This window comes from Empidonax traillii, unplaced genomic scaffold, assembly GCF_003031625.1.
Source record: "Empidonax traillii isolate 1590-97213 ecotype Southwest subspecies unplaced genomic scaffold, ASM303162v1 scaffold434:size946695, whole genome shotgun sequence".
Classification (NCBI taxonomy): domain Eukaryota; kingdom Metazoa; phylum Chordata; class Aves; order Passeriformes; family Tyrannidae; genus Empidonax; species Empidonax traillii.
The window spans coordinates 484,753-498,810 of NW_020955627.1; the positions used below are offsets into that span (position 1 = coordinate 484,753).

Below are 14,058 nucleotides of genomic sequence, written 5' to 3' on the forward strand. Positions count from 1 at the left end.
CCTTCCTATAAAACACCCTCCAATAAATTCAAGAAAAAGTAGTCTGTACACATGAAATCCCACATCTGGGAAACTGGTCACACTACTCTGCCCATATCAGTTACAAATCTAGGATGTAGCACTACACTGTGTGGCAAGGGAAAGCATTAGAAATGCAGCTGAGGTTTCTGCTTTTTGAACAGTAGCTTCATGTTAAAGCAGAAATGTACTATCACATTAGTTTTTTAAAAAAATAATTAAAAAATCACTGCTACACAAGATTTGGAAATAGAAGCACCTAGTGAGGAAAAGTCAAGCCAGCACCAGGGAACTGCTATGTAGTAACATGTTGTGTGCCAGCGCTTTCCCCCACCTCTCCCTTTGCTCTTCCTTCGTCCCAAAGAACAGCATCTGTTTCAGCTCCAACACTGACCACGCATGCTGTGCAGGGACTCAGGGAAGATATGTTATGACTTCAACATATTTTTCCTCACAGTATATCAATCCTTGGGCCAGCACAGCCACCCCTGGAATGCACCACGTTCTGCACGGCATTTCCATTTTCCTTCCCTTGCTGCTGTAAAAGGAAACAACAGCGCTGCCGGTTTAGTCATCAGATAATACTTATCCCTGCTATAGCCTTAAGGATTTCATTGAACTTTGGATCAATGGGGTCTTGTGCCTGGATCCCACAGAGCTAACAAGCAGAGAGCTCCCTCACTCTCTTTTGCACACACACACAGAGATTTAAAGTGATACTGTTGGGCACAGCTCCAAGTACACCTGCTTCTTCTGTAACTTAGCAAAAAAACTTCAAGTAAAATAATTACATAAAAATAACCCTCAAAAAATTAATGCAACAGTTTGGATGCACAGAAAACATTAAAAAACGGTCTATTGTCCATTCCAAGGGAAGAGTCTCTCCAGCTAAGTCACCAACAGCAAGTAGATGCAGTAAAAATGAGTTTACAGGACATCAAAGAGAAATGGATTTCAATTTCAAAAGTATGCAAGCTATTGTGAAGTCTTGTTTTTCAAGAAGCTCAGACTGTGAGCCCACCACAGGCTCATTTACAACGCTCAAAACTCTCAGAGTGATTAGGTGCTACGAGGGCGTTCATGGGCTGGACAGCATTTAGCAATGCTAAGTGCGAGGCACATATGACATGACAGGAACTACAACTAACTAAAAAACCTACAAAGGTCAAAAAATAGATCTTCATTTTCAGTGGGTTCAACAAATCATGAAAAAGGGAATGTGACAATAACAATGGATACAAGTCGCACAAGGGACTGTGACAGCTTGTTTTTTATGTGTGTATATAATCCTTATTAAATGTGATTGTGGATCTGACAGAGTATTGCTGTGGTGAGCAACTGCTTTTTAACAGTATCCATATTTATACTGCACCATCACAGTGAAAACACTGAGGCCTCATTCCAAACAGAAGTACTCCTGAAGGCAGCCAGGACTGCAACCCACATATTCACTGGATAGCTGAAGATAAGAGCAAGTGACAATAAAGAACATGAACCTCTCTGCACCAAGAATTTAAATAACCATCTCCAGTTACAGCTAATTAGATTGATTCCCTTAACTTCTCCATTACATCTTCCTATATTTTTCAGTTAGCTCTAGTAAGAAGATGTATAAAAAATTATTATTAAATAGAAACCTAATTGATCACTTTTTAAGTACTTAAAAGTACAGATTAGTCAGTGCACTACTATTTTATTCTAATTAAGACCTTACAATTAGTAATCTGGTGCACTAAACAAGGTACCTGAAGCTACTTCACTGTGCCAAAACTGCCCTCCAGCTTTGGAGCTTTTGAAATATTTAAAACTTTTCCTCCCTCCCTTTTGCCAGGGAAAAAGACCTACACAAGTCAGACAAATGTGAATTACAATGAAAAGTTGTGTAATTAATCTTAAAGACTTGACAGCAATTTCATTTTTTTTTCTTCTTTTTTCATCTATAGCAAGGGTGCTTCCTACTTCATATAATATAATATGCCAAGAGCACTGAAGAAAGACAGTGTACAGAAAGTATTTCAACTATTTTAATCTGTCCTGTGAGGAGTCAGCAAAGAATTCAGTAAGCAGGCCACAGTCACATGATCTGTTAGTGATCCCCAGATAGTGGACAGGGAGCTGCAATACACTTAACCTTACTGCTCCACACTATCGCAATCACTGTCCACGTGGTGAGAATTGAGATCACTTGAGATTACAAACGCTGTAGCTGCACACTTATATTTCACAGTGACCAGCAAACACTGACATGAGACAAGCAGGCACTGGTCAAATTGCCTAGGCTGTACAAGGCTATCCACACATTCATTCCATACAACAAGAAGTTAGCCACCATTACTCTGCCTTCAGAGGAAGCAGGAATTCAGAGCAAGGGAAAAACTAGTGGTTGCCAGCAGTGTTTTAGGGAAGTGTCTTCCAAAGCAGCTTCCACTAACCCCACCCAGGCTTTCTCACAGGGCTCTGAGGCACCACTCTCACACACACACGTGTGGCAGCAGGCTTCCCTCTCAGCCACTGGGACCAAGCCAGCTCTATTTTGTGCATTCCACAATGAAGCATCACACAACAAGTTGTCGCAAGTGTGTTGTACACAGTCAGTTACTTGAGAAAAGAAGCTGAGCAGCTTACAGCATAAGAGCCCCTTTTTAAAAAAGAAAGCAGCTATGTACGTGCCAAGCTTGATTTGCCATGTGCAGACACCCTTCACAACACTTGAAGAGGCAGCTGCCGGAAAGCAAATGCCAACTGGCAGCGTGGATGAGTTCTCTCTGAAGCTATCCCACATGCATGGTCTCTCCAACACAACTTCTGCGGCCTCTCCTGAAGAGGCTGGAAAACCAGAGGCTTTCCCCTCGGTGTGAGAAAGGGACCTTCCCAAAAGCTGGGGTAGAGGAGGGTATCTTGAAAAAGTACAGAGCAAAGGAGGGGAAGAAGGAGCAGCAGGAAGAAATGAAGAAACAGGAAGCAAGGAACAAGAAGATGAAACAAGACAGGAGATGATTTTGAATAGATACTCCCCTCCACTGAGGGTGTCAGTCTGTTCTCCCAACTAAAAAGCAATAGGACAAGAAGAAATGGCCTCAAGTTATGCCAGGGAAGTTTTAAATTGCATATTAGGAAAAAATTCTTCACTGAAAGGGTTGTCAACAACAGGCTGCCCAGGGAGGCAGTGGAGTCACCATTGCTGGATGGTGACTTAAAAGATGTACAGAAGTGGCACCCGGGGACATGGTTTAGTGGTTGTCCTGGCAATGCTGCGGTAACAGTTGGACTCGGTAATTCTAGAGGTCTTTTCCAATCTAACCAATTCTATCATAGTATTCATCAGGGGAAATGAAGACAAATACAATCAAAGAGAATAAAATCATCAAGAGAAAAGCAGAGGGATCACAACTTCAGTGTTGTGCTCAGGTTACTCCTCCCCACTAGGCCTTACACTTCAGAGGGAAGATGTTAAATGAGGCTTTTACACAGCCCACTCTGCTCTGGAACATCAGAAGACACCAGGGTCACTCACACTTTCAAATTCACTACTCATTTGTGGATAGAGCAGATGAAATGAACTTTAAAGCTGTTCCCAAAATCCAGAAGAGCCTCTGTGCCAGAGCAGCTGCCACTTACCCACTCCAGAAAGTCTTGACTTCCTTAACATTATTGTATCACAGATTCCCACAGGGAGAGGCAATACAACCAAACCCACTGCCTCCCTTGTTAAAAACAAAACTAAAAGCCCAACCATCCCCAAGTCACACCAATCAGGGAAAACACCTGCAGGACAGAAGCTCTCAAGTGGGAAGAACATCTGAAATACAGATGCAGGAAACTGACTTGAGAAGCTACAGATGTCATGCCTATATGTCATCAGCACTAATGCAGCAACCAGAGTACTTAAAACAAACAAAACCAACAACAAACAAAGAGCTCCTACTGAAATGCATACTAAGGGATGCAACATGGGAATAAAATGCTCCCTTTCCCACGCTTCGGGAGTTCTACATGGGGAGAACCGCAGCAGGTAATTCCTGATCTATAATAAGAACAAAACGCTTTCTCCAAGGAATAGGCAGTGCAGGGCAACACATTATTACAGGTCTCCAAATTATATCACACTGTGAGTGCTTTGTAGTTAGAACCAAAAATGAGCAACAAAGGGCAAGTTGGGCAAGGGCTACCAGGGATATTGTACAAAGGTCAAGGCTAAAGGGAAAAAAAACCCACATGCTGGCATAGATCCATGGGATGGCTGCTTAGTCACATCCCCTTAAATGCTCCTACTAACTCTGTTTCACAGGAATAAGGGAATCAAGCACTATTCCTGTGCCTGAGCATGGCCCTGGAGTCCTTCCTTCCCGAAGAAGATGCCAAGAATTGCTGGACGAGACCAGTGGAAAATCCTTCTGTCATTGCCTGAGCCCAGCTCTCACTGCTACATGCACATTCTAAGGCATAGAGCAGAAGTGGGCATCACCTTTGCTTTCACATATATATATATATATATATATAAATATGCACATATTCTACATGTATGTGTACACATGTGCAGAAATTATACCCACAAACATGCATAGAGATACACAGTAATATCCCATAATAAGCTACTTGCACTGCACTCACCTCACTTCAGGCATTATTGTATACATACTCCTCCCTCTTCACATTCAAAACAACACAACAGTTTTTGCCTTCTCCATGGAGAAGCTGGGAAGAAAAGCATTGCCTGCCAGTACCGTATTAGGACAGAGATTCCAGGACATAGGAGGTCCTCAGATACTTCCCTCTTTCTTCTCTTAACACTCCTTCTACCTTCTCCTCTCTTCCCTTTCCGGTAGCGTAAGAAAAAAAGTGCAGCGTATTTCAGGATAAAAACGGCTAAAACAAAGTGACCTGACATTTTAAGGTAGGATCAAGCTGCAGGTACCTCCGAATGGCCCACATGGCTCTGCTGGGCACAGAAAGGCCACCGCTCCGCTGCTCCTCAGATGATGCTGGGGGGCAGGAGCTCCAGGTGCCCCGGTGAGCAAAGCGATGCTTCCCATTCTCCCGGCTGGCCAGGGGGACCTGCAGCGGGGCAGAGGGAGAAGCCGCGGGATGCCGGGCAGGTCTCTGGTGGATCCCTCCATTTCTCCTGATTACATGTGCAGAGAAAAGGGAAAAATAGAAAGGGAAAGGGGAAAGAAAAGGATTTAAGGATTTTTCTTTTCCCACTTTTATTTATCAAAAGGTTGAACGTTATGAAATCAGCACATGAAGATACTGAACTACAAGAGGTGACATTTTATTTAATACAAAAGACAAAGTCTTTGCCTGCTCAGAGGACAGGATTTATTAGCTCCTAACTAGATCTAGAGGAAGAGAATTAACAGCAACAGAAGATGAGCGCTCCTGTATCAAGCTGTTCTCTGAACCTCTGGTAAGTTGGGAAGCACTGTGAGGAAGAATATGGTGCCCTTCCTCATTTTTTGCTTCAGAAAATAATGATGTTCCACCTCTTTTAAACAGAAAACAAATCTGTACAGGTTGGAGGAAGGAGCAGGAGATGAGTTTCAGCAGCACATAGAAGGTTGGTTGTTTTCTGCTGTCCCTTAAAGTCAAATGCAGGAAAGAAGTCCTGAGCAGCACAAACAACAGTGCACAATAAATAGCACCAGAGCAGATATGAAAATGCAGCACATCTGGACTACCAAGCTTCATTCCTACAAGCTATGCAAGTGCCACATCTGGGCAACTGGATGCCATTAAAGCAAAGAAATAACTTGAGGAGGGCACTGGAATGTGAACCTACTGGAAGGGGGAGACTGAGGGAAGGGGGAAGGCACAGATTTTCCACCAATTAATTAACAGTTTTGTTCCCTTTACCCAGGCAGCTCCTGGAACATGCCTGTCAGACTGTAAATGCAAGTGTTAACAAGCGTGTCGGCTGTCAGTCCCCAGAAATCTCCCTGGCTACTTGCCCACCATTATGAATTACTTATGCAGTCAGAAGAGGAGAAATCCTTTGCTGATCCATCATACCTGCCCTCTGATTGATATTGCTGCTAGAGGGGCCAGAGGAAGGGCAGGGGAGCATAAAACGTGGTCTGTCCCCTATTCGGACCTAGAGAAAGGGCTGAGATGGGAGGGAAGCAGATGGTCCTGAAAGAGGAGAGTCCTTCTTCTCCTCCCTACATTTGCTGCTCTTGCACTGTGCCAACTCTGGCACTCCCCAAACACCTCTAGGAGTTGATTCAATTCAGTGCTGCAGAAACATGAATTCAGTATCCTTTTTTATGGTGTCGTAGGTTTTTTATAACCCAGGTACACGAGCGCAGGCAGGGGTGTGACAGGTTCCAGAGCTGGTGGGGCAGCACTTGTGGGAACACAAGCAATGATAGCAGGAACAAGACCTCTCATTCTCAGTGGCAGTAAGCTCTTACATTCACTCACTGGCAGATCTGCACCAGAGATGTTTTGGCAGAGAAACAGATAAAAAAACCCCAGCTTCTATAAGACAAAAGACTTCTGACTTTTAATGGAGATAGCGAATGGCATAGTTATTTGTGACACTAAGTGGGTGGGGGGGTACAAACTTCAAAGTTTTTAATTTTTCTCCAGCAATTGCTGAGAGCTGCTAATTATTCCAACCATTCCAGAATTGGATGGATATTTCCCCCTTCTTCCGTTCTGCAAGGACAGGAAAAAAATCAAACCTGATTTTTCTACTAATCATCATAGGATATTTCTAAACCCATGACACTGTGATTGAATAATCAAGCAAGCATTGCTAATGGAAGGAGTTAAGCCAGAGATGTCTAGAGATGTTGATGCTTCGGTCAGAACTCCCACAGAAAAAATAAATGTTAGTCTTGCCAGGGTATTTTAGGGATCAGTTCTTCACATCTGGTCTCTCTATCCAGCAGAATTTGTTCAAGCCACAAGAGAGCAACAAACAGAAAGAGAAAAAAAACATCTTCTCCTGGAAAAAAAACCCCCACAGAATGAAACCTCCCAGTTTGTCAAATGTGTGCCATTTAATTCAGCAGGGCAAGTCCATCTTCCCCAGTACTATATATAATAATATATATTTTGGGCTCACAGGTGGAAACACTTGAAAAGCACAGCAAGCACATCAAGTTACTTACAATTTGAGTCCGTTGTAGGAGAGGGAAAAGAAGTCATAAACCAAGCACACACCAAACACAGTGACTCCAGTTTCTTTCACCAGCATTGCACACGTCCCAAGGAATAAACTAAGCAGCAAAAAGAATGGGGAGGCAGTGGGAGGGAAATGTTCCCCAACATAAAGCTGGTCCACACTCCTGAAAAATAGCATTGACATAAAATATCTCAACTTCTGTGTTATTTTCATGTTTACTACATTCACACAAATGCTGAGATGCTTCCTTAATTTCCTGAGATGTTGACATGAACATGTTAAGACATGAACCATCTATACTGTTTGCTGATAAGTGAGGAGAGGTTTAGACACAGGACAGGAAAGGAAAACACAAATAATAGAGCTGTTTGAATTCTTGGTGCACAAGAAGGGAAAAAAAGGATGACTAATGGTCTAGACACAATCTTCAACTCTCCCAGACCAGGTATTTCAGATTCCTACAGTCACAGCATGTATTTCAAGGGCAGGCAAGTGTTTGTCTGTTCTTCACTCTACATACAGGCAATTTGTCTTCCGTTAAAAACATTCCTTTATAATTTTTAGCTCTACAACCTCTCCTCTGGTGTATGGTCAGCTGTAATGTCAATGGAAAAGGGAACCATAAACGCTGACTTCTGGTTTTACGTTTATTTGTTCTCATAAGCATCACTGTAGCTGAAAACAAGGGCCAGGACACTTCCATGCAGCAGTGCTGGGGGAAGTACCTCTGCCAACAACAACAACCAAAAACTGCTAAGTTTCCCTTTGGTCCCTTCCTCAGGCTAGAGAATCTCACAGTATTACCACATACCTATTATAGGAGAGAAAAGCCAACAGAAAGAGTAGACAGGCCAGGACATCTGCTCTGCCTACTATACCTGTTACCTGAAAGGGAAAGACACACAGGTGTAAAAACATATATATAAAAAGGCATGAACACTCAGTGACTGCCTCAACAATCCATGCTAACTGCTACTATTTTAAGCTTTTTATCTTTCAGTGTTATCCTCCCTCACTCCAGCAAAATGTTACTTGAATAGTATAGGATATGCTCAGTTTTGCCTGCTGCATTTCTCACTTGGTAAAACAAATGAGTAAGCCAATAGTTAAGTCATTCCTTACTTTCTTATTAAAATATTAATAAAGTTGCACAGAGAATGCCAATTTTAGGAATCTGTTTTAATTTTGTATAATAAGGCTCAGATGAGAAATGCATACAATTCCAAGACCTGAAAATTGTTAAAGAAAAAGACTACTGAAACAGCAACTCTTTGGGAAAGACTTATTATACACGAATGAATTAATAAATAATATCTGAATGAACTTTATCACCAAAAAGGGATATAGTGATATATAATTTATTCTCTTCATGAACAATCTGAGTTTATAGAAGGTTTTTCTACATATTAATTAACCAAATCTTTTCTTTAAAAAGCAAATAATGAAGAAGAATGTATAAACACTCTTTTTTACAATTATTTCAATATCCTATTTCATAAAGATCTAAAAATCACTCATAAACCAAATTAAAGGCCCTTTGAAATTTCGCTCCTTTTGAGATTATATAATTAAGCCATATACAGTGCTCTGGCGTTTATTTTAACCTTTTAAAGTTCTGACCCAGACAAAAATAAATTCGGAGTGCCTCTTCTAAAACCTCCCTTATAATATAAAGCTGTATTATCAAAAGCAGCCTAGCTGACTAGTTCACACAACACAGCACAGGGATTAACTGTAAAGTTTGTGGCTTTTTGTTATTAAGGTAATCTCTCCTCAAAAGTTCTCAGTGCAGCAGCCACTTCCCTTGCTCGGTTACAAAGGCTCCTAATGAGAGCAGGTGATGTCAGTGGTATCTCAGCTAGTGAGTGCATTCCTTTTCTTAAGTGTGGAGAGCTGGACGTGACCTTTCCTTCTCAAAGACAACAAGACTCATTTTAGCTACAGGAGTGTCTCCTCATGCTAACAGACTGCAGTTTTAGAATGACTACGCCTTAAAAAGTTTCCTTATAAGAAGGGAAAAATGTCCAATATGAGCTCTGTAAACTTATCCTGACGTTCATTAAGCTAACAAGTTGGGTTTTTTTCTGAAGATGATACTCCTGGCTTTTGACTGAAATCAATATAAATTAATCCACGGGTCAGATCACCTCTATCTGAGCGAGCTCCTCCAGAATGCACACTAATGCTCCCTTCGTTTTTTCTCCCTTCAACTGATGACTATAGGAGATGACTGAAGGCATGCAACAATTTCCCAGCAGGAGAGCATGGCCTCACTGAGGTCTTTGGTTTCAGAAGACTCATGACTGTCCATTTATTCCCAGTATTGCTGATTAGGACCATCATTTAGAATTCAGTGCCAGAGCAGAAAGACTGCAAGGATGAATACGCGTTTTCCTTAACGACTCCGGCAAATTACTTTAAATATAGTACGTTCTCACTTCTGCTCCTCCACAGCAAAAATCACAAGTGCCATATTCTGTATGACTCAGAGATTTCCTTAAAAAAAAAAAAAAATCAAAATTTTAAAGAATTAATTTATTTTTAGCTTTTGTGTCACATACTTACAGCCTCGGTGTGAATGGGATGCACAGCAAAGAACAGCGCCGTGACAAAAGCAAGTCGACAGTCCTTGAACACAGCTTTGTCACAAGTGTACATCAGCACAAGAGTCACTAGACAGTGTAAAATTACATTCACTGCGTGGAAATAGAAGGGGTTCATACCAGCCAGCAATATGTTTAACCTGTAAGGAAACAAAACCATTACTAGATTGGAGAGGTCTTATAATAGCAGGACATCTTTGAAATAGTCTAAACTATGCTTTTTGCCCGATTTTCTAACCTAAGCGCTACTCAACTAATTACTGAAAATCACTCCAAACTCCTGGTTTATCTGATTAAAGAGAAATCACTTCCCCAATTATTATAATACATTGTTGCATTTGGCAACCTTCTTGACAGGGAGATAGGAGAGGCTTGTGCCCTCCCAGCACAGTTTACTGCAGTGAGACAATGCCTGTGCTTCCTTAGCAGTAAATAACCCCAGCCAACATGAGAAGCATGGCACTGGTCCTATTTCCCTGTTGGCACCTTCTGCAGTCCTGTCACACATGTGGCAGTTTTACAACACAGGTAGTTATTTGCTACTACAGAATAGATGTCTGTGCTTGGGAACAGCCAGGGATTGGTAAAGCACTGGAGCATCTGCTTGGCATTATAGGGGCATTTATTCCCATTTAACTTCCAGAATACTTTCACATACTGAAGGTTAAGCATTTATTTAAATGCTTTACTGACTTCAGGATACATAAAGAAGCTCATCTAATAGTTACCATCATTTTTGTAAGGACACTGACAGTAAAGATAGCTAACATGACCCTAGACTCCATGAGACAATTAGGTTTCATTATTTGTGTCGATCATAACAAAAAATAAAATGTAACAAGCTGTTATGACATTTTTTTGACAGCGTGTATTAACACATTTTTCTGGTCACTGTTTTTTACAGCCAGCTTGCTTAACAGCTGCTGACAAGCTTTGACTTAGATGCAGTGGAAGATAATTCTCTCTAGTATTAACAGCATTGTACATTTGGACAAATAGATATACACTCACACATATATACACACATACACATGGAGCCTCTGTCTAGGGAAAACTCCATATATGAACAAGGAATTTGGGAAAATGCCCCTTGACTTATGCTAAAGGGCCTTTAAAAAAAAAAAAAAATTACAAGATAACCAGTGAAAAGACGACCCAATCTAAATATTTTGCATGTAGCTGTAAACATGCTATAGGGTCAATGATCCTTCCTCTTGTTACTCAGAGGCTCCAGGTCTCCCGTGACATACACGATGCAGCAGCAAAGACATTGAGCTGTTGCTACTATGCAAACACCTCCGGTTTTTTTGTGAGACAGAGGAGGTGTGGAGAGGTCTGTGATGGCCAGACAACATATGTTTTTTATAAATAACTCTCTACATGCCTTATTCATAAGCAACAGAGTACTAGCTGTCCCGGGTAGCATTTTCCAGGCCAATCTAACCAGAACCAGGAGCCTTACTTGTGCATTCCTGCTGTGCTCCCACTGGAGTGTTTGTGGAAGCAACAGCTGAAACTCCAAAAGTTTGGGAAAAAGTGAGATTTTAGAATTATTTGACCTTTCCCTTTGAAGTATGGGTTGATGCAGTTACATTTTGACAAGACATCAGTCTATGTGATTCAAGAATACGTGAAGAGTTGGGGCTTTTTCTTTTTTTATCCCATTTCTCCTGCAAGCCACTTCAGGGCAGCAACATCCATCACTTTCCCTCATTTCTACCAGCACTGAACGACAAACTATAACAAATGGCGGTAAGAGACATCCAGCCAGAGTTTCAGCTGCAAATATGCTGCAGCAGCAGGAACCCCCAGGCCTAAACCTCGCTTTCAGTACACAGAGGGGAACAAGGGAAGTACAGTGCCACCCTCTCCCAAAGGAGCCAAAGATCCCACTCAGAGACACCTGCAGATGTGCACAATGTCAGGGATCACCTGCAGGACACGCTCTTTATAACAGTGAATCATTTCTGGCTCTAAATCTGCCGGAGCACAATTGTCACCATCATTCCCCCTCAAATGCCAAAGTGTGTTCTGACAGCCTGATTTCTGGAGTAAGCAGGTGCAGCAGGTGAGACAAAGTGAAGACAAAGTGCTTAGGCTATCAGGTGATATGAACCCATTCACAGAAATGTGAGAGATTCTCATTTATTTATTTATTTGGCCAAGTTGTGAAAAATAATCACTAAATCCATGACATCTGACAATCCCCTTGAAAAAAATCGAACATTAGTCTTCATGGATCACACCTGATCACTTCCCATCCTGCAAAACAGTTCTACTGGCAGGAGAGGCAGAGCCTTATAGGGAAGGAATCTTCCTGTCCCCCATCAGGTCCCCTATCCCAAAGGCAGGGTGTGCTCCCCATGCCCCTCCTTAGGGTGAACACATCAAGTCAATGAGGCTTGTAAGCTGTGAGTTACCTGATGTAAATTATGGAAAACAGCTCTGTAAGAGCATCAGCTGAGCAGATTGGCTGTTCCCCAGTGTATTCTTTGTATAAATAAATAAAATAAAAAAAAAGGGCAGAACAAAACACAGACATAACAGTACCATGTTATTCAGATAAGCCTTCCAATAAGCACCAAAATCAGACTGCAAGCATACCTCGGTGTATGTTTTAAACACCATCTTTGGTGGTCCATGAACACTACACAAGAGTGTGTGCAGGTGCTATATTCACACCAGTGGTTCTTTTTGCTGCTAAAGCTCTTTGTCATAAGAAATTAGGCCACATGGCAACGAAGGAAACATTCTTTCGTCCTGAAACAGTCCCAGCAGAATGATGTTGAAACATTAGCAGTGGTTGAATTTATTGTACGTCAAATGGGTGTGCAAATCTGGGTCTCCAAACGGCTCTAATTCAAGTCACAAGAACTCCCCAGCATGCTCACACACCCAGTAGAGGAACTATGGAGCAACTTCTGGCCAAGGGACCAGGAGAAGATGGATAAATAAAAAATTACTTCTCCCTTCTTAAACTTTAATACCCTTGTCTTTGTTTACTGGCAGCAGCATGTAGCAATTATACACAGTACACAGCTCAGCAAACAAAGGAAGTAAAACAGAGATATGAATCTCAAAATTAAAGAAGAAATGGTCTTTCTCCAGCATAATGTTCGTGAACAGAAGTTCTGGCAAGCAACAACCGTGCTCCATTGAAGGGGCTGAGGGTGGTGGTGTCCTTGTATTTCCATATCTAAACTGGCCCAGAAATGGAGAAATTCAGATCGTGTGGGCTGGAAGCCACTTCTGCATGAAGATCATAACATCTGTCTGAGCTTGTAAGGTATGTGTTACAGGCTTGGTAGATAGAGCACACAGCTAGGAGAGCAGATGCATTGGGCTGGGCTGGCCAGGCTTTTTGAACTGACTGCTTGTCAGACCAGAGACATGTTTGCAAATAGCATTCTAAAGATCTGGGGCTGAATGCAGCAAGTGATGGTGCTCCTCGAAATGGAGACATCTGAAAGAGTAGACACAACCATCCCAGACGCAGAGGTCTTTCCTCAAGGGAGCCACCCACAAAATAACATGGAGAAAAAGAGTTTTTCATTGCTTCAACACCTCTGCTGGAAGAGGCCCTGGAGTAAAAGAGTGCACTAAGCCTCTGAGAAATGGCAAATGGCAGTTCAGACACAAAGGCCTTCAAAAGACCCCAAGGGAAAGGAGGAGAAGAGCACATATACCAAAGAGCAGCCTCTCCATACTAAGTGGCATTGAAATGTATCTTCCAAAAGAGCTGATCCGCATAACCCAAGCTACAACCAAGATAAAAACTGATAGCAGAAATCTCAGCATCAATCACATGCCCCACCAGAGAGAGGTCTGCACTGACACATGTACACAAGCCAAGACTCTCCTCCCAACACTTGTCCTTCTGTCCAAGTGTTGTAGCATGTGTGGTTCAGCATGTCACACCCAAGGCACAGCACTGCCAAAGCTACGTGCCCAAGCAGGAGGTATATCAAAATAAGAAATACATTTCTAAAATAAAAATCCCTTGATTTTGTTAAGGCTCATGGATGTTTTCCAGGAACAGCAGTATAGTTTGCTTTGCCACCTTACAGTAGCTTTTCCGTTCCTTCACCATCTGATGAATGGGGGGGATTAATGCCCATGCATCCGGCCCAGCGCGCATCTTGCGTGGGAAAAGAGACACATACACGCAGGTTACATGTCCAGCAAAATGGCCGATTCCTTTATTACACTGGTGCTTTTATAGGGAGGGTATAGAAGGTTCTGGGACAGGGGTAGGTTAGTGGTTTGAACCCTCGAATCTCGAGGATTTCTGATAAGGAGGTTTGAAGA

The 14,058-nt window shown here is 42.1% G+C and overlaps 1 protein-coding gene across 1 annotated transcript in view; it reads right to left on the reverse strand.

The window, feature by feature from the left end:
• The window catches only part of TMTC1 (transmembrane and tetratricopeptide repeat containing 1), a 150,426-nt gene that overhangs the window by 121,558 nt on the left and 14,810 nt on the right, over positions 1 to 14,058 (reverse strand). The window contains exons 2-5 of the mRNA XM_027894618.1: positions 9,713 to 9,890; positions 7,959 to 8,032; positions 7,134 to 7,310; positions 4,934 to 5,140 (exon numbers count right to left, since the gene is read on the reverse strand). Of these exons, the coding sequence (XP_027750419.1) occupies positions 4,934 to 5,140; positions 7,134 to 7,310; positions 7,959 to 8,032; positions 9,713 to 9,890 (636 nt within the window). The remainder of the gene's footprint in view (positions 1 to 4,933; positions 5,141 to 7,133; positions 7,311 to 7,958; positions 8,033 to 9,712; positions 9,891 to 14,058) is intronic.